The sequence below is a fragment of the Phalacrocorax carbo genome, chromosome 1 (assembly GCF_963921805.1).
Source record: "Phalacrocorax carbo chromosome 1, bPhaCar2.1, whole genome shotgun sequence".
Taxonomy (NCBI): Eukaryota; Metazoa; Chordata; class Aves; order Suliformes; family Phalacrocoracidae; genus Phalacrocorax; species Phalacrocorax carbo.
In genome coordinates, this window is record NC_087513.1 from 126959878 (window position 1) to 126981380 (window position 21503).

Consider the following 21503-nt stretch of genomic DNA (forward strand, 5'->3'; position numbering starts at 1 on the left):
GCAGTGGGCTCAAATTAAAAAACATGAGATTTCGCCTGAATACAAGAAGGCAACTGTGGTGGTCAAACACTGGAACAGGCTGTCCAGAGAGGCAGTAGAATCTCCATCCTTGGAGATATTCAAAACCTGCCTGGGCATGGTTCTGAGCACCCTGCTTCTCACCGGTCCTGCTCTGAACAGGGAGGCTGGACTAGGTGATCTCAAGGGGTACCTTCCAACTTCAGCCATTCTGTGATTCTGTGTTTCTGCAATAGCAATGTTAGCTCTATTTTCAGGAGTTCTGGATCTGGTATTTGATTTGCCATTTCCTTTTAGAGATAATTAAAGTTAATAGTATGTTCAAATGAAATGACATGCTACAATAATTGATTAAATCTTCTTAGTCTATAACCTGTCTACAAAATCATCAATACAATAGAGCCATATTAATCACCCATAAAAATAGGAGATCGATGACAAACCAATTTGCTAATTACTCATTAGTCTTTTATATTTAGATATTTATTTTTTTTTTTAATTTTTACAGAGTATTTTTCAGGACAGTTTAGAGTTTTGTGAAAGTGAAAATGTTTCTTTAGTGCATGCCTTTGCGATGATTTTCACAAGTAGACATACAAAAAACATGTTGAAACTCTTAGGCATTTAAACACTAACAACAGTAAGAAATTTGTGTTCTAGCCTTCAGTTTTCATAGATGTCCAAGCCTGCATGCTCTTGAAAAGTTGATTAGGAAGTGCAAAACATTTCACTTCTAAATATAGCTGCTTCAACGTTTAGTCCTACAATGTTTAGTCTAGATGTGGACTGCCTAGATAGTAAATACGATTGCTAGAAAGCAATGAGATGGCTTGTCATAATTTTCAAATTATTGCTATTTTTATTTGGGATTATTTTTCCTCTCTTTCTAAAATGATAATAAGAAATGTTTTAAATTCCTTGGGTTGAGGCTTGTAAAAAATGAACTTTAGTGAAAGAAGATACTGTCTACCAAAGTCTTGCATTTATTACTGTCTCTGGGAGAAACCAGCTTTGGGATCAATTTTGTTTTCCCATGTTGTGCTCAAAGCACACCTATAAAGTGTTCAAATCAAAGCCTGGTGTTGCTATAATTGCCAGTCCATAAAACCTGAGAAGAAAAAGTAGGCACTATACCAAATTACCTTTAACATCTTAGACAGACATCTGTGCCTGTTTCGTCCATAACCGAAACGATAGAGACCCATTTCCAAAAGCTAGTGTTGAACATTAAAAGTACTTGGTGCATTGGAGAAATTAACTTCATCTCCTTTAACTTCACTTTCCAACAAGAGAAGGGTATTACTTCATATGTACTGCTGAGATTCATGGTCCCTCCTTCCATGAGTATGGGAAACGTTAATGAGTCTCAGTTTTTACTAATGTGCTCAGGATGAAGACAATCTAGTTGCAAAGCAATTTTACACTATAGTTGTAGAGTAATTGTTTACATATGGTCTCACAGAGATTTTTCCAAACTCATAAACATAAGTCTAAGTGTTGTTAAGGCTACATGAAGGAAAAAAGTAACACAAAAAAATTAACCTGCTCCCAAGCTATTTTTCACTGCAGAAATATTTCAGAGGAGTAGGAACCAATAGGAACAGTGACTGTATTTTACATTGTAATTGGAAAGATCAATTACTTGTTTTAACTTCAGGATTGCACAATTGTGTAACAATTGCAAATAAGTAATTTTTAGATGGTATCTATTTAATACAATTATTCAGACAAATACGCTCAGTACAGTCTTAGTACTACTGAGGTGTATATAAGAACACATGACTTTATAAGTGCATGCTTTTATTTTCCATTTATCAGTGTAGTGAGTGCTAAGAAACAATGATTTCTTGCTCTCAGTACAGCTGTATAATTGCTATTTGATCTGAAAAGGCACTGAGGATTTCTGTTCTGGACTACATCTAAACACATAGAGTAGGTTTTGGGATCAGTAGGAACAAACATAGTAAGAGTAAAAAGCATTTTTAATGACCCACTGACATTTTACAGTAACGAACAATAAATAAAAGCCAGCCTGTATTTTACTTTTCCTTTGTGCATAAGGAATAAATACTGTTCTGAGAATACAGTTCCTCTTCAGGGTGTATTTTCTAAGTTGTATAGTGGGATTTAGTCACACTATCCCATTAGGTCCAGTTGGCCAGAAGTTACAGGCACTTGATTTAATCTTGGTTGGATTCCTGAATTCTGTGCTTGACTTGTTAGGTAGCTGTTGCACGTGTGGTTGAGGGATAGTGGGGTTAAGAAATGCAAAATGTGCATTATGGAGTCAGTGTTCCTTCCTGAATTTTCAGTTATGGATTTTGTGATGGAAACTCCCTGGAGCTAGCAAAGTATGTAATATTGCTATTGCTATTGAAATAATTTTGTTTACTATTTATTTACTCTTCCACTCAAATGATTCATGAATTTCCTTTCAGATTTCATGGAACTGATTTATGAATCCTAAAAAAAAAATAAATAACGCTTTTCATAACACTGACAAAAGCCATCTTCTTTTGGTGAATCTTTAAATAGAAAGACCTAGATTTTTTTATTTTATCTCTCTTCTGAACATTAGGCAGCCTTTCAGAGAGGAAGTCAGTGCTTTTCTTTATGTTAGGGATCACTAAATAAAAGAAAGAAAGGAAAAAAACCCACCAGTATGGCATGTGAAACGTGGAAGGAAGGACACCTTAAAAAATCCTAATCATATTTAAACAAATTATCAAATTTTCATTAATCGAGTCGGTATTCTGGAAAGAGGTGAGGGCTATGTGGTGGTTTTTGCTACCTAGGAACAGGATGCCTTAAGCACAAGCAAATTTAAAGGAAAATATGTAGAAAAACCTGCAAATAATTCAGGGGGGTCTTAGCCTATATATTCTAAAACATGTAAGAAACCAATCTGAAATTCCAGACACTAGCTTAAAATCCTTTTGGATCTGAAGTTCCAGCCCTAAATAGAGAATACATAATGTTAGGAAGCACCAAGAGGGTAACGGGTAAGGAAGAGATTTGGCTTGGTACCGAGCAGTGAAAGTTCAAAACATTGCTGTCATAATAGGGATCATTATGAACTAAAGGTCAGCATCTCTGCAGGGACAAAAAATAACCCAGAAAATCCACCACAGCAATGTTCAGTTTTCAGAAAGGAAGCTACACACAAATGAGGAAGCCTGCTGAAAAGAAACCAAAAGGGCAAAGTATGTGAAGACAGCATGGCGACCGGAAGCTGAAAACAAATCCATATGCGCAAAATGGACTCTTATAAGACCTAGAAAGGTGGGGTGGCTAAAGAAAATAATAAAGCAAGCTATTTGAAGCAAAAATACGTAGAACAAATTGTCACAATTAAGAGTGCCAAATCACCAAAAACAGATGACTGTTCAGTCAAATGTTCTAATGGAAGTATAAAACAGCAGTAACTATTAACAGAATTTTCTTGTTTAAAATCAGTTTTTTTATGAGGAATGGAGGGTGGAAAATGTGGTGATAGTTTTTAAATACTGCATCTAGTCAGGCCTACAGACCTACATACCAGGAAATCTGGGGAAGAACATACTGTACAAGAAACAACACAGCTTTTGTAAAAGTAGGTGTGCCTTGCGTCTCCTAGTGTGCTTTGAAGAAAGATGACCATATTGATAAGGGGGTATAGGCCAACTGACACTCCACAAGGATTTTAAGAAGGTCTTTCAGCAAAGAAACTAAGTTCCTGTGGGATAACAGAGAAGGTCTTCATGCAGATAAATAACCAATTATCTGGTTATTTCCGGTAAAAGATGGAAAACAAAAGGCAGAGGTCAGTTTTCCCAATGAGGGAGATGATTGATTGTGCTCCAGAAGGTCTACTCTGCCCAGCATGTACATAAATGAGCTGGAAACAAAGATTAATAATGCAGTGGCACATCTTGTTGATGATACGAACATATTTGAAGTATTTAAGATGAGAACAGATTGCAAACATCTACATAAAAACCTCACAGTACTGACTGGCAGCAAAGTCGTGGCAGATGAAATCAAGTGCTGATGAATCTCAAGCAAAGCATGCTGAAAAAGCTATCACAACTTTACGTTCACGGTAATGAGCTCTCCTTTAGCCCTTTTAAACATTCTTTTAGCACTCATGAAAGAGATCTTGGAATCATAACAGACAGTCCTCTGAAAACATCACATCAATACTCAGGACTGTTCAGAAAGCCAAATGAAATGCTAGGAATTACTGAAAAAGCAGAAAACACCATGATGGTACGGTATAAATCCCTGTTGTACCCATACCATATATATTGTAGGCATATATATATATATATTTTGGATCCCCAATCTAAAGAAAAGGTTATAGCAGATTAGATAAAAGGTATGGAAATCTCTGCAAGGACAGAGTAAATGGGAGTAGGACTGGGGTTTCTCTGGTGTAATTTCACATCTGCCGGCTAGCTATCTGCATGTGAGCTAGTTGTCTAGGGTCCCAACATAGTCAATGAAAATCTGCTAATTTCTGTTGTTGCAATTCAGAATGTGATTCATGCCACCCTATAGTAAAACCTTATGTTATGTTCAACTCCTGGTTTTGAGTAGCTATTGAATGTAAAGGGATCATACAGCAACTTGCTTAGATACCTTATAGATATCCACATTTAATCGAATATATTTCAGTCTTTGTGTCTTAAACATGAAAGAAGGAAAAAATATGATGGCAGGCTTGCAGAATCTGCAATGGCACAAAGTCCATTAGGAATGGTTGATCACTGTCTCTCATGAGCTAAGAATTAGGGATTATCTCAAGCGATACCTGTAAAAAAGGCAAAAAAGAGATGGTTCTTCAACGTCAACACTGAGGGTATTTTGGCTAGTAAAAACCTATGTTAGTTCAAAAACCAAGTCGATCATTTCATGGAAGATTGAGATTTGATCGACACAGAAATACATCTGGATCCAGAATCTCTGAGACCCAAATTGCTGAGCTGGAAAAGTACAGCAAGGGAAGCTCATGCTTTCACTTACCTTCTTCCCTAAGCAACTGCACTGGCTACTACCAGACAAGGGATTGGGTGAGACGAGCTTTTCATCTGGCTGATTATGGCCGCTGTATGTTCTAGACTTTTAATATTAGGCTGGTTAGGGTGTCTGTGATATGTGTCTTCTAGAGTTCTTGCTAATCTTCCAAGGGATTTTAAAATACTTTCTAACAGGCCTGTATGGATAATTTAAAATCCAACCTACCACCTACAGTGTCACGTTATTGACATTCTTGCTTGCATAAGGACAGTTATAATGAAGATAATTTGGGGCTGTTTCTCCTATCACTGTTCACACTGAGAAGTTATTTACATCCTGAGCAATTTAATTGGTTGAAATAGGTCTCCTTGTGGTAGTGGTACGCTACTCACCATGTATATTTATTTTTAAATTACCGACGGTATAGTTCTCTAAATTTTTCTGATATAAACCTGTGATATGTATAGTACTTTTTATGCAGAAGGAAAAAATAGAAAAATGAATCAGTCTTACACAAAATTCTTGTTAAAAATATACATATTTCTGTAAAATATTTGAATCATTCTGTTGAAAATCACAATCCAGTAGAAATGCTGAATTTCTCCTTCTACAGATGACAAGTACAGTTGAAGATATAGAAATTATTACTATTTATTAAACTTGTTTGAACACTTTTTTTAAAAAAAAAAAAAAGAACTCACTTTGAATTTCACTTACTCTAAAACAAAAACCTAGCTCTAGACTCACGTATGTTGACTGGTGGACTGGTGGTCTGTGGTACACTGTTGCTTAACGCAGCGTTATAGTTGCTGACCTTTTTGATCATGTAATGTCCTATGACAAATCTTGCTATGGACGATTTTTTCTTTTCTCTTTACAGTTCTTCATTGCAAGCCTACTGGCATTAATCAGATAGCTGTGCATTGACTAGCATTCTTTTTTTGTTGTTGCTGTTTCTTATGTTTTAATTTGTCTAACTCATAAAAATGCTAGTAAACTCAGGCTTGGCAATAATATAATACAGAATACTGAATTTAAAGATAGTGAAAAAGCGGTTGTATTTTGTACATTAGATATGTACAAAACAACATACAATGTGTATAACACTGCAAGAATCAGTATCCTTACAGGAGAAAAATCAATTAATAAAGACATGCGTTGAAGAGGGGAGAAGTTTTATTTTTTACTTCCATGTGTATTTCTATGATTCGACTTCTTTTTCCTGTGAGTTGCTTCTGTGCCTTAGCCTTTCTGCTCCGTAAAATAACTTACAGTCAAAAAAACCTGTTGACTAATTATGAAGGATCTTCTATTTCACCTTAATTTAAGTATAATGATTGTGCGATTTACCTAATCATTTATGTCAATCTTCAGGTGAGACTAGTACTTTCAAGTCAGCATTGCAGGTGCAAATAATTGGTCTGAAATCAGCCAGATATTTAAGTATATGTTTAAAAACAAGTAGTTTATAAGCTTAGGCCTGCGTGCTTTGCCTAAGCAATGAAGTTTTCAATCAAGGCCTGATCCCATTGCTATACAAACTAGTAGAAAATTAACTTGGTTTAATGCAGGAAATGCATTAAAGTGCATTGTAGTGTATGAACTGATCATTGCGTCCATTGATCTGCATGTATTCTATTAGTGGTTTTTTATTTTATATAGATATATTTATGATATATAAGTTTTACTTTTATTATGTATCATTCTATTAAATATTATATAAAATAATACATATAAATATATACACATGTATTTTTATATGCGACATGAGCATTGGTAATGCTAGCTGACAGGTGTTCTCTCATCTTGGAAACCAAGCAACGCTGGAGGAACCAAGTTGGCCATCCCAAGTATAAGACAGAGAGTCATGGCTGAGGGCCTTGGTCAACTAATACTGAGAGATTACTTTAAAAAAGCAGGAAAACAACTATTTGCAAGTGAAGTGTTTACACAATGGTGTATATATATCTCCAGCCTTTGAGGCCTTTACCTTAACAAGAACAAATGTCTGTTTTCAAAGCATGTTGTTTGTTCTCTGAACTCAATTACTAACTAAAATGATCACGGTAAGCACATGTATAACTCTGTGGGATAAAACTAAACGTGCGAGGTCTTTTCCTTTTCTTTGTATTGCAGACCTTGCTCTGCACTACACTATAAATCAGTATTCTTTCCAGTGATATCCAGTGTGTTCCAGCGGTATTAAAACTGGTGAAATGGAGAAGTCAACTGTTACGTCATGAACTTGATGTACGCCTCTTCTCTCACATCATGGCACTTGCATGGCACTTTCCTTTACAAAATGCACATCGATTCTGATTGTGTATTTTACAGATGTATCATTAGAGTCATTCACCGTACGTGAGTGCCACTTAAGTCAGTCTAACTCCTTATGTTGTAGGGTAATTTAACATAATTAATGGAAGTCAAGTCTGGTTTTGAAAGACATTTGAGGAACAATTTTTCAATTATGTTTACCTTTAATGCAGTTCATGTCATTCTAACATCTATACTATCTTCATACTATTTATTCTTAAGGTTCACTGAGATACTGGATGGGCTTTTTTTGACCTTTTTGCAGCAAATGTTGATGTAATGATTGCTAGGCAATAATTTGAGGTTAATTGATAATCTAAAATGAGATGCAGACCACATGCGGTCTGTATTAAAAATGCTGAGAGAAAAGAGCTAGAAAGCAAAACTAATATACTAAGTAAATTATCCTGCCTTTGTGTGCAGACATCATATGGCACTAAAAAGTGCTCCTGAAAATGACAGAATTTGTCCCTTAGAAATGGCACAGTGTTACATTTTGACATATTTTATCATGTTAAAGAGTCATAAATGTCTCCTTAGAAAAGATAGGTATGGAAGAGTGGAAGATCTGCATAGAGGTTCCTCTCTTTCATAGAGTCATAGTGCCCCGAGTTTATCTGAATTTACTCAGAGGCATCATGGAAGCATCATCATCAGGTTGTTGCTTTTAAAATCAGTAAAACTTACAATTAGCAGCTTCTCTTTTCACATACATTACTGAAATTATTAGCTAGCCTGCTCTTATGCATAATTTTAAAGGTTATCTCACATGATACATTACTATATTTTTTTCTGAAATATGAGTTATGTAGGCCAGTTTGGGATGCATAGCAAAAAGATTTATTTTTTTTTCTTCCCATTATTAGTCTTTTATTTGTAACGCACAAGATACCCAGGGTAATAGCATGGCCTTAGTGAGGTTTGTAATAGTTTTATCATTGCTTCTCTTTTTTCAGTTGTAGTTGGCAACAGCAGTTTTCCTCTGTCTTCATGTGTTAAACAGTGCTTATTGCTCCTGTCCACCCCTAGGAACACGTGTTACAGACACATAAGGGATGAGGTGGGAGAGAAGCATGCTCTGCAGTGCACATCCCAGTGGGTCTTCTGGTCAGAGATTTGGCCCAACTGGCCAAAAATTGCTATGAAGGTTCTGACTTTATATCACCTTCAGAAATGCTGGGCCTTACCCTTGAGACCTAAAGTCCATATGAAGCTATATAAAAAGACTGTTAACTGTATCATGACCAATACACTCCTTCCTTTCAGCTTGACATGGAATACCTTTACATTGCTAATCAGCTGGTAGCAGAGCCAACAGTTTTTGAAGTCGGTGCTTATCTTTATTTATATTTAATTCACACAGGTTTATCGAGCAGAAATTGTACCCCTTAAAGAAAAAGTGCATCAGGTCAATGACCTTGCTCACCAGTTCACTCCCTCTGATATTCAACTCTCCCAGTACAATCTCAGCTGTGTGGAAGACCTGAACACAAGGTGGAAGGTGCTACAGGTACATTTCCTATGATTTTTTTAATGCTGCATTTAAGTAAATAATTTTTATTTCTGTGTGCTTGTTTTTACCCTGTGGAATAGCAAGCACCAAAGGTCTACTAAGGGATGAAAGAGGAAGCAGGGCCTCTGTAATGGTGTCTCTATGAGAAAATGGGAGTTAAAGCTGACACTGTATTTCCTTGTGCTTCCAAATACATCATCGAGTAGAAGTCGGGTAACCCAGTTTTTCATACAGTTGAAGTTCTCATACAGTTAATATACTTACTAGTTTATTTACCTTATAATATTATGCTAATATTAATATTTAGTGATTGTTGCTGCCAAATATATCATGTGATCATTTCTTTTAGCTGGCTTATCCATGTTTTACTGATATTTTTATAGTGTATATGGAAGATTCACCTCAGGCAATTTACTTCTGCTGCTTCATTTTTGTATTTTTTAAAAATAATTTTCAGGAGCAGCGGTTCTAAATAAATGCCTCATAGGGAGATTAATGATACTCTGCAGTCACACCTCTAGAATCAATTATAAAATTACAAGGCATTACATGCATTCAGGTAATTAGGAGGATTTGATACTGCAAGTAAAGCTGTTCAGAAAGGGATTTTCTAAATTGAGCTCTAATGCAGGAAAAATATTAAGATATATTATGAAATTAAGGTATCAACTATAAGCCTTAAATATTGAAAAATTTACAAATTCTTTGGAACTCTTTGTTTACATATATATCACTTAAAATGTAGACTATTTTGCGTTACCTAGTGATAAAGACTTCAAATATATAGACTTGTTCCAAAATGCACTGTATCTTAGCTTAGAACTTTAGGAACAGTGTGCATGAGAGAGCATATGTAAGCATGCGTGCCCTGGTATATGGTGATGTAGGTCCCACAGCAGAGGAGTAATGTTATGATGAAATGAAGGTAAATGCAATTAAATTAACTTTGTTAAGTAAGTGCTGATTTTTACTCACTATTTTATTTTTTTGCTCCATCACTGTTTCACATTTTGAAATTGTGTCATTTTATTTACCTTAATATATTGCAGTAAAAGTAGAAGTATGCAGGTTAGTAAAGAGTTTTGCCTTAATTGCAAAAACCAGACCTTAGCAATGGGCAAAAATGGACAAATTCCCTGTCGTCTCACATGCAGATAAAAGATCATGGTGCTGTCAACTCTAACAGTCAGTAAGAGGTTATTGCTTCTTTTTTGCTTCTCCAAAAGAAAACTCACAACTCTGCAACATTTCCAGTTTATCACAGTTCATGCAAATATTAACAGGGATTTTTTTTTCCCTAAATCAGCAGTTTTCAGTGAGTGCTGGTTTAAGTAAAAGATCATTAGTCCTAGATTTTTGTTCATTAGTATCCACTTTTTCCCAGATCTTCAGGTTAGATTTCAGGTAATATTATTAAAGCAGCTCAACAGAAATCTGGAAGAGAAAATAAGTATACACAAAATGTTTATCCCATATGAGAGAAATCACATCTGTTTCATTTTTTTAAAAAACAATGACTGATTAAGAAATTTGCTATGATTCGTTGAAAAATACCTTATTTCACTAACAAAATAGTTAACTAAGGTCCAGTGGTTTGCTGAAATACTTCAGCCTGATTAACTTGATCTCCTTCTATGACAAGATGAGCCATTTAGTGGACAAGGGAAAGGCTGTGGATGTTGTCTACCTAGACTTTAGTAAACCCTTTGATGCCAGTTCCCACAGCATTGACCTGGAGAAACTGCCTGCTCATGGCTTGGACAGGCAAGATCTTCACTGGGTAAAAAACTGGCTGAATGGCTGAGCCCAGAGAGTTGTGGTGAATGGAGTTAAATCCAGCTGGTGGCTGATCACAAGAGGTGCTCCCCTGGGCTCGGTGTTGGGGCCGGTCCTGTTTAATATCTTTGTCAAGGATCGAGTGCACCCTCAGTAAATTTGCAGATTACACCAGGTTGAGCAGGAGCACTGATCTGCTCAAGGGTAAGAAGGCTCTGCAGAGGGATCTGGACAGGCTGGATCAATGGGCCGGGGCATCGAAGCTGGTGAAGGGTCTGGAGAGCAGGTCTTATGATGAGCAGCTGAGGGAACTGGGGTTGTTTAGCCTGGAGAAGCGGAGGCTGAGGGCAGACCTTACTGTTCTCTACAGCTGCCTGAAAGGAGGCTATAGTGAGGTGGGTGTTGGTCTCTTTTTTTTTTAAGTAACAAGTGATAGGACAAAAAGAGATGGCCTCATGTTGCACCAGGGGAGGTTTAGATTGGATATTAGGAAATATTTCTTCACTGAAAAGGTTGTCAGTCTTTGGAACAGGCTGCCCAGAGAAGTGGTTGAGTCACCATCCCTGGAAGTATTTAAAAGACATTTGGATGTGGTGCTTAGGGACATGGTTTAGTGGTGGACTTGGCCGTGTGAGGTTAGTGGTTGGACTTGATCTTAAGAGTCTTTTCCAACCTAAATGGTTCAATGGTTACTTCAGCAAGAAATAAGGAAAAGCAGGAAGATTTTTCAGAGTGAAAACATCTATGGTGTGAAAAGTCAAACAAATATGACAGAAAGCCTGAGATAACTGTTTTGTTGTTATCATTCATGAAAGCATTAGACAGCAGGCCAACCTGACATTGTAGACCATTTAAAAATTTATAGGGCAAATCACATGTTCACATGCATTTCAAAGATAATATGCTTTTTTCCACAGAGTATGGGAAGCATTGTGAACAATTCACTTTTCACTGTAAATTATTGACACAATTTATCAAATCCAGAGTAACTGGAAAACAAAGTGTTTCGTCTTCTATGAAGATGGATACCTGGAGACAGTATGTCAGAGTGGGATGTTAGAGCTGATGGAACAGATAGTTAATTGGAATATTATGGTTTACCATCTGTTTTCCTATTTACCTAAATGTCATCTGGAAGATGTGGAGAGCAAGGTGAAAACACTCCAGTAGATTTTTAAACACATCCTGAGGGGAAAAGACATAAGTAAATTTGAAGGATTATGATGTACTAAAGGCCAAGATGTGACCCCTGGGAAGAACAAGAGCACATCTGTTCCTATAATATAATTTTTCTGCTTAAAAGGGAGCAGAGTTTGAGACATATTGAGAGGCAGAGCATATTTTTGTTAGAATAGAATAGCATAGCATAGAATAGAATAATTCAGTTGGAAGGGACCTACAACAGTCATCTTGTCCAACTGTTCTACATATGAAGGCTGCTGGACATTGACACAACGTCATTTTTTCTGTTGATTTCAGCCTTCTATGTATTTTCACGTGTATCTTACACTACCCATATTTTCTCTTTGACTTCTATTCATTCCTTTTTTCAAAAAGTATTTTTTTCTGTTTTCCTACTCTTCTCTGCTTTTCCCCATCTTACTTCCCTTATTTCTATGATTTTTTTTTTTTGTTCTTCACTGTTTTTCTTCTTGTATAATGCTTCTTGCTTTACTTGTGGGGTTTTTTTCCCCTCGAAAGTTAGATATCTCTCTCTCCCTTTCTAGCCCCGCCCCCACCCCGCTTCATACTCCTAATGGGGAAAATATTTCTTACCCACATGTCCCACTTCCTAGAAAATATCGCAGGAAAATCATAAAACAGAGGCTTCTGCACTATCACTTGCCAGAAGTATCCCCGTTCTTGGTTATGTGTGGGAAATGTACGTAAGGCCATAAGGTTTATCAGATCTGAAATAATAGTAAATAATAATAGTGTTATCAGAAAGTTGCAGAGCATTGTGTAGAGGATGAAATGACGTCTTGTTTGTTGCTTTATTAACACTAGGACTTTCATAAGATCAGAGGAGGAAACGTATCATTTAAAGCCATATCTTACAGAGATTTATTATTATTTTCATCTTACAAATGTAAGAATAAAGCCGACCAGATTCAGTCATTTGCAGTGCTACATTTGCAGTGGTTGTTCAGTGAGATTAGTACTATTAGTGAACAGTATCAATTAGCGCTGCAGAATTTTCCAGAACTTAATTTATATTTCTGCAACAACACATGTTTGCCATTAATTTACTTTTTTTTTGTTCGGTTTTGGTCAATATAGACTAGAGTATTACTAGGAAAAAAAAAGTGTATGGAAAGGATTCAACCAATTACAGACTCAACCAACCCTGGTTTTGAAGTGTGTGTGAAGATGTATTTCATTAATGAAAGCTAATGCACTCAGCTCAGTAACTGAAAACTGTAGCATCATTTGTGGAGTTTAAGCAATGTGAAAATAATTAGCTTCATGCCTTTAAAAGAGTATTTTGGGGAAAAATATGCTGTTTATTTTTCCATTTTTCTTAAACATGAAAGGAGATTAAATCTCTCCAGGGAGTTATTTGTTATGAATTTCACACAGAGCTCTCATGTTCAGATCCTGTGTGCTTCAAACAGTATGTGTAATGAGATCATCCTGGGGGAAAACATGTCTTGCAAATTCTTGCTTACTTGCAGCTGGCATTTGAGGAGCCAGAGAGACCAGATTGGTGGGAGTTATATCCACTTTACTTTGGTCAGAGATCCGGCTGGTGTAATGCTGGTCAAAAGGCAAAGCCTCTGACATGTAAAAGAATTTCCAAGTTATCCCATGAGGAACACAGCCTGCAGTTATCAAGAAAGATTTTTTTTTTAATTTTAATCGAATGGTAGCTACTCCTATTTAGAATAGTACCTCTAATAAGCGGAAAAATATAAGAACAACTGTCTTTCATCTGAAAAATGTATCTTTTAAGAGATTTTGTCGTGGTATTTACATTTTGGTGTTTTTAGTGTAGCAAGTGGTAATGAACTGCTGTCATTTGTGGGTGGGTGTCTCTGTCCATAATAGTGGGCCCAACCCACGCAGTTAGTAAAAACTAAGCAAGCTGGAGGCAGCACATAAAATGGCTACAGCTAAAACAGGCCATACTTGCATACATATATGTATAGATGTATTTCTGTATATGAAGTGTCTGTAAAGAAGCATTAGCCGCAATTTCAGTATGGTTCCTAACTGCTCAGCTCATCTCGCAGCGGCAGCAATGACTGCCCAGCACGTGGGGATCTGAAGACTGATGTGGTGCAAAAGTATGCTGCCTCTTGGTAAAACATCCAGCCACAACTGCTATTCAGCTTCCTCAAACAGCACTCTCTGCTTGCAGGAGCTGCTGAAGAAACAGCAGGCTTTTAATACCACTGCAGGCAGATATCTACAGTTATATCATCGTTTTATTTGTATTCTGCTCATTACAGGCTCTTTTCTGAGCTGTGTAATGCACACTATGGTAGTAAGTATCGCTGCAATTAATAATTTCAAAACTCAGCATCTTCCAGGTCCTTCACAAATATTAGCTGTTTCTTTGAATCCGTGGTGAGAAATATGAATGAATCTTACCATCTATGTTTGCAGAGGAACTAGTATCCATAATATAAAAGCCAAAAGGGAAATCCCTTCTTTCCTGAAATTGGTGTGAAATTGTGACTGTACATCAGAGTCTTGCTGGCCTCCATATGTAAATGTCCAACCAAAAGTTAATGACAGGTTTTTTCAAATATTTGTTTAGATCAAGTGAATCTCTCAAAAGCTGAGTCATGGGCATTCTGGTCAGCAGTCCTCAGCTTACACCCTGCTTTTGATAGGTGATGGGCATCAGGGCAAATAAGTGACATCAAAATGTAAGTTGAAATCAGCACTGACCTATTATAGTAGCTTTTAGGTTTGGGTTTTTTTTTCAATTTTATTTCACCTTCTCTCCTCTGAGCCTTCTCCAGTAAAAAAAATACTCAGAAAAGAAGCGAAATAACAACAAAAATACACATGTAAAAGAAATGTTTTCTCAGGTCTCCCACAGTTGAATTGCAACAAGTTTATCAGATTCTCAGGTCCTTTTTTTTTTTTTTTTTTTAATTTCTACATGTGTAGCATGGTAATGGTCTCAGGAAGTATACTTCAGGACTAAACCATATAAGTAAGATTTGAATGTGATTAAGGATAGTCTCTCATATAATTTTTCCTAAAGAAAAAGAAAAACCTCTTCTGGTTCTTTACAGTTCAGTTGTCCAATTGTTACTGTATAGGAATCTCATACAGGAAAGCTCGAGTCATAAAATTAAACAGAAAATCTTTCTTAACTTTTTGTATATCTTATATTACAAGAAAAATTATTTATTCCAGATTAAACAGTGAGTGTAAATTGGGGGTATGTTATAAGCATATAGATTGGCAGATGATGCAACAGTAGCAACAAAGATGTTTCTTCCTCTGCAGGAGACAAAGAATGTCATGTATATAAGAATGTGCCATATAAAAGGCAGTTAGATTTTTAAAGCTGAGCATTACTACCTTTCTACTACCCTAGCAGTTTCTTTTTCCATTGCGTCATTTCAGCAATCTTAAGAATTGATTTATTTATATTTGTTTGCTTTTCCTCTTTCTTAAACTAATTTTTTACTTGTGTCATCTTTAAGTATCAGCCAAAAAGAGGAGATAACTTTTCTAAATATATGGAGCCGAAATTCTAGCTCATCTATAATTACACTAATTAAAGCATTACAAAAATCAGTTCTTTTCAACCTTGACATTTGAAATTATTTTAGCAGTTGCATATTTCATCTTCCCAGCAGAGGGAGATTTTGATCCTTTTTGGAAGTTGAGTTTTCCCATCAGACTCTTTAGTTAAAATGTTGGTTTGTTTATTCTGTGAGAACTGGAACTTCTGCCAAAACCACAGTTGTCATGGCTCTTTAATGGTCTCTTATTTATTTAAATGGCAATGCCAGTTGGCTTCAGAAGTCATATGCCCATGTATTTTTCTTCACTTCTGTTAGCTTGATTCTCAGTCTTGCTCAACGTTTGTCTGCAAAACTATGCACACAGATTCATTTCACAGTTATTCATTCTTTAGAGATCCTATTTTTTTATTTCTGTAAGCTGGTGGAGGAAGGCCAGCTATCTGGATCGGGGTTCAATTCTTCTAATGAAGCGTGTTTCAGAAATTTGAAAGATTCCTTCCTAAATCAGGAGGACATCTTCATTGTTCTTTGTGGCATGTTTAGGGCAGTCAGTAAAAGAAAGTGAGTACGTAAGTATAAACAGGCATGGTTATCATCAACAGCCACGCCAGCAGGAAAACTAATAAAAACCACGTTAAAGTTATGGTGTTCTGTGTGATGAATTTCAGATTGTTGAAACTGTAAATGCTTTAGTCATTTTTATTTTGAAATTTTTTATAGACGATACATTCATTTTAGAGTTTTGTTATCCTCTTTTGAGGATCCTTTACTTTGGCGCTTTGTCCTCTATGAAGATTTGTTTTGAAAAATCATGCAAAAGAAGAGCAATTTACCCTACTTTATATTCTCATTTCAATATGCATATATAGATTTCTTTTGATTTATTTTTTGTTTCTCATATATGTGTAGGGGTATATGGGATTATAAAAAAAAAGAGTTACATTGTTTATAAGTACAAAGAAAAGCACTTTAAAATTATCAAATACAAAAAAAATGTTACACATGTAACTTGAATTTAGCACTCTGTTGTACAGTCTTTGCATATACAATATATTCTGTAAGATCTCCAGTTTTTCTGGTTGATGGATAAATGATAGGAAGAGAATGGGCATATTAGTTGATATATGTTAGGCTTGTTCCTTATAAAATAAGACTTGTGCAATTTACTTCCACCTGTCTGCAGTTACAGATGACGTTTGGCAGGCACATCTATATGAGTCTCACCAGACTATATTTAGGATACTGGGGAAAACTGAGGCTATGATCCTTTTGAAAATGTATTCATTGGACACCAACATGTTGCTTTTTAGTCAAGTAGTTTTAGCTAAATCATTCAGTTTACAGCTCTTTAACTTATTTACTAGCCACCATTGAAACTGTATTGAAGGTGAATGTCTTAAAAACAATTGAAATCGTTTCTGTAGAAGACCGTTTGACAAGAAAAGTGCAAGTTACATTTGGAGAATCAAAGCTCTGAGTTTCAGTCCTACAAAGGTGCGTAGACTATGGGAGTTGGGAGTTTTTACCTTGGGTACTGAAACTGGACAGATAGCTTCATTTTCTTTCTTGTCTGAATTGAGAGAAAATGGCTTGATTTTTTTCAACAGCTTTTTAGGTATGTGACCTGATTCCAATCAGCTATGTTTAGGCTGTTCATTATGAAAAATAAGGGTTTTTTTAAGGTAAGAGCATGTGAGGGTAAAAAGCTGGGAAGTGCACAAAGTTAGCAGCAGTCACAATGGTGGAAAACAACAGGGACAAAACAAAAATTGAACCTTGCAATTATAAGTCATTCTGTAGTCTTGACTTCCACATCACAGGTCCTTTTCCTTGCCAAAATGTTATCAACTGTCAGAGCTCATAAATCATGGGTTAGATTTTAAAATGCAGTAGCGTAGGACAGGATTGCGTAGGGTCAGGTGGGGTAGGATACATTGTCAGCTATCTATTGACACCAGAAGGATGATGAGTCTTAGCAATTTCTGGTTCTGCTCCATACCCTGGAGGGGAGATACTCTGTTGACACAGATCGTCTGTCCATTCATGCCCGCTTGGTTTGAAGCAAGGTTAAAGCGAAGGTACAAGGTTTGCTTTGAATGAAGAACATGTTTGTTGCAGATAGAGCGTTCACAGAATTTAAGAGCTGTCCTGTAAAGGCTCTCTCTAATGTGATTTTCAGAGGCTTGTAACTCAATGAAACCTTAATGAATATCCTTGGAAACAGTATAAAACCTCCTAGATTCCAAGTCCCAGTGCCAAAGAATTGTTAAAGGTGTTTAGAGGGAGACAATGTAAAACTAGCAAAAAACATTCTTCTTTCTCCCCATTTTTGCTAATCCCTTCTTCTGAAATGCTGTGAATTTTTTTTAGGAGAAACTTCCTTTAAAGTGATAAAAAGCCCAAGGTAGAGAAATAATACGCAAATTTCCAGTGCAAAAGTTTAACGTTAGACAATTTTTTTTTCCTTCTTAATTCATTTTGTGTCTTTCTGACGTATCAATTACCTATGATATCATTTCAGATATTTTTATGTCAGGCAGACTACTTTCAGGTTACAGAAAGCCTTTATAGTCTTTAGGCTACACAGTATTTTGTGCTATATTTTCTAAATCTTTTTGTTTCAGTAAGACTTTAAGATAAGTAAGATCGTTTTGCCATTTTAGAAAGCACTATAAACAATAGTGTTTAAAATACTAAAAATGTCAGTAACATTAAGTTGTGACACAGTCTTCAGACCAGCCTTGCAGATGATTACGTATGTCATTTTCAGAATATTTTCACAAGGTGCTCTCTAAAATTGCCATTGTAGTTTTCATCACACCTTTAGTGACGCTGAATGTTGCATCCTTACATACAAAATTCTGTGCTGCCTGGAAGTCACATAATGGTATGTTAACTGTAGAGGAGGGCACTTTATAATTAAAATGGCTCAGCTCCTGGTATGCATTGTGTGTGCAAACGTTTTCTCTAAAATACTCCCTAATTTGGATCCACCCGGCATAATACAGGCAAAAGGAATTATTTCAAGATGCTCATTGCTTCCTGTGGCTCATCTAAGCCATCCAATTCTTGTGCATGCTGTCACTTTACAAACACTGATACTGCAATAACCTTTAGAAATGCACCCTTTAGTTGCAGAACAAACATAGTATAAATTACAGTTCTTGACCTAGAGCTTACAGTTTCAGTTATTAGTCATATTAATTTATTTCTTCTGCACCTGTGGAGAATCATAGCAACATCCAAATCCTATGTTACGGAAATGAATTCTTTAGGGTATGCCATTTTGTTTGGGAAGCCTCAGGTGTGCAGGCTGAAGACTCAATTAGTCTTTCTTTTCCATTTTCCTAGGTGTTCAAAGTTGGTTCTCTGCCATAGCTCAGATTGTTTTAAAACAAAATTAATGGCATGACTAATTAGCATTAATCAATCTAGAAAAATAAGCCTAAGTCTACGTTTGCAGGTAGTATGTTTAGTGTGTTGGGTGTTTTCACTTTCATTCCTCTGATTTCTCATATTGATCTCAAGTGTTTTGTGTCCTTCTCCCCCAATACCCTCATTTATGACTCTCTTTCATCTGTAAGAACAATGAATTCTGTCCTACTTATCTGACACATAGCTGATAATACAGTGCTGTTTCAGCACTGCCGTCATTTTTGGGGCATTCACAAGAAACAGAAGAATGTGCCTTCCATAAAATAGTTTTGTGTTTCTTGTCTATTCCAGCATTCCAGTTCCTTATCTCAAAACATCACATTTCAAATCCTGAATTGACTTTGTCTGTACTTTTGCCAGCCAAAGAACTAAGATAACTGAATTTGGTTTGCGCATCCGTTGTTATAGCTAGCTGCAATATAGCCCTGAATCTGGCTAGGTTTACCTTTAAAGAGAAAGGGTTTACATTTTTCTCATAAAACCTTCGTAACTTTATTCAGCTGTGAATGACATGTGAAATACTGCCAGACCAGTATGGTCCGTTGCAGAAATCCTGCAGGCTTCCTCTTTTAAAAAGTCAAGATCTAATCCTTTTTCTTCACCAGTGAATAGGAGGTCAGCTCCCAGCAAATAAAGTTTCTGAAAGACAGAGACAAATCCAGTTTTGTGACCACCGCTTTTTTCTCTCAACACTGTGCCCCCACATTGTTAGACCCTGCTCAGTAATTCCTACAGCTGATGGGATAAGCCTGTGATGTTTAACAGTGCAAGGTCATGCTGATCATTTTAGCTTTGCCAAAGACACCCTACATAATTTTTCAAATTATTTTAACTACCTTGTGCATGAATTCACATGTTTTGAGGTAAGTATCTATTAATCAGGCCCCTAAATCACAATTAATAGCGTATTTGTGATGTGAGCTGCACTCAATATGTGCAAAGGGGTTTGGCCACAAACTACGATCTTAGATTATTCAGCATGTTTATTGAGAGAATGGTTATATTTAAGGAAAACATGGACGTTGTAAAATATGCTTCTGTTAGTCTGTGAACCTCTTCCAGAAAACAAACCATACACTCTCTAACATAACACTTGCATGTTATTCTATAGCATTCTAGCATTCGGTGGTAACACTGCTCTGTGAAATAAGATGTCCGAGGTAGACTTTAGAGTGGTATGTTAGAATTTAAGCCATCATGGGCCACTGGCTTTCTCTGCTCTGCCATCCCTCTCATCTCTACTGTTATCCCTGTTGAGCTTGCATGGCTCAGATATCCTTGTGTGACCCAAGAGCAACATTTGTGCCTTTTTGTGTCAGAAGAAAAACCCTTTATTGTAGGGTTTATCAAAGAGCATCCTAGGAAAGATGTAAAAGTTGAAAGAATAAAAAGCCTGATTTGCTGGTTTTAGAAAGCTAATAAATTCTTAAACCTTTAGGTAGGAAATATCATTTGTTCCTGATCCTTCTAGTTCTTTGGATGAGTAGTCCAGAAAAGACGTATTCACAGTTGTACACAAAGTCGATTTCATGAGCTCCCGGGTTATAGTGTTTACACAACCAGTATATTCACATATTCACACAGCAGTGCTACTGCGCAGACATACTGTATTTCACTGTCTTTCTCATATTCAGACAGGCTCTAGCTTGCCAGAATTTTTTTTTTTTTCTGAATGAGCATATAACAGATGTTTGTTTTTGGCTCCATGTCTACATTCTTTGAAAGCTGGAGAATTAAATTGCTGACATTCAGACAACACTAATTCACATATCCAGGGAGCCTAATTTGCCATCCCTGAGATCCTGATTCCTGGTGTTCATGGGTTTAAAAACCATTTCAGTGACACAATATAAGAATAGGCTGGGGAGTTTCAATAGTATGCTCCTGCTAAACATAATCACATTTTATAAACATCTGCGTCATTACTGGTGTGATTCATCTCTAAGCTGTATACAGCTGTGTTTCCAGTTTCAATTAACAGTCCCTTAATTGCATATCCATCTCATGTTACTAATTTAGTTAATTTATTCATAATTAAGAGTATTCTATTTTCTACGAAGGTTTGTTGAGCTTAGTACATTATAAAAAATAAGAACCTAAGGCTGAGGGATTTTGATTCTTACAATGGTCACATCAGAACAAATGTGTCATTCACACACCTAGAAAGGAAGACAAGATATAAGGAATATTTTTTCTTTTCTCACTGTGGTATGAGAAACCTTTGGAAGGGTTTTGCTTTGTGCTTGAAAGCAAATGATGGTATGAATGTGCGCCTTTCTCCTTATTTTTGCCCTTTTGCTTTTTGCCCCAAATCTAATGCAATTCTATAGTTTAGACTGATACAACAGGGTTTAATATGTAAGAAGAAATGATAACACTAAAAAGGGTGTTATAAGAACAGAGGTATGTAGGAGACATGAATCATCCTGCATTTTTGTCCACTAACATTTATATTTTAGAGTATCATGTATTTTAAAGGACCTGTGTAATTATAACTGTGAGATAGATAACTTAAAAATTAAGCCTGAGACACACTCAAGTGGAAGATAAGCACTGCCTTAGTAATATTATTTCTGAAAAGAAGTGTTTACCTTTCAGAAAATACCTTTTGCATATCAGTGTGAATATTGTGTGGAAAATGGTTTAGAAATTGTAGAAACAAGCTTTCTTGCAGTTGTCCACAATCTAATGATGTCCTTCACCTACCATTTAGCATGACTGGTTACAACTGCCCA

The 21503-nt window shown here is 36.2% G+C and overlaps 1 protein-coding gene across 8 annotated transcripts in view; it reads left to right on the forward strand.

Moving 5' to 3' along the window:
* The window catches only part of DMD (dystrophin), a 1139896-nt gene that overhangs the window by 964783 nt on the left and 153610 nt on the right, over window positions 1-21503 (forward strand). For all 8 annotated transcript variants that reach the window (XM_064473561.1, XM_064473589.1, XM_064473531.1 and 5 more), the window contains one exon: window positions 8696-8842. In XM_064473561.1, coding sequence (XP_064329631.1) covers window positions 8696-8842 — 147 coding nt within the window. The remainder of the gene's footprint in view (window positions 1-8695; window positions 8843-21503) is intronic.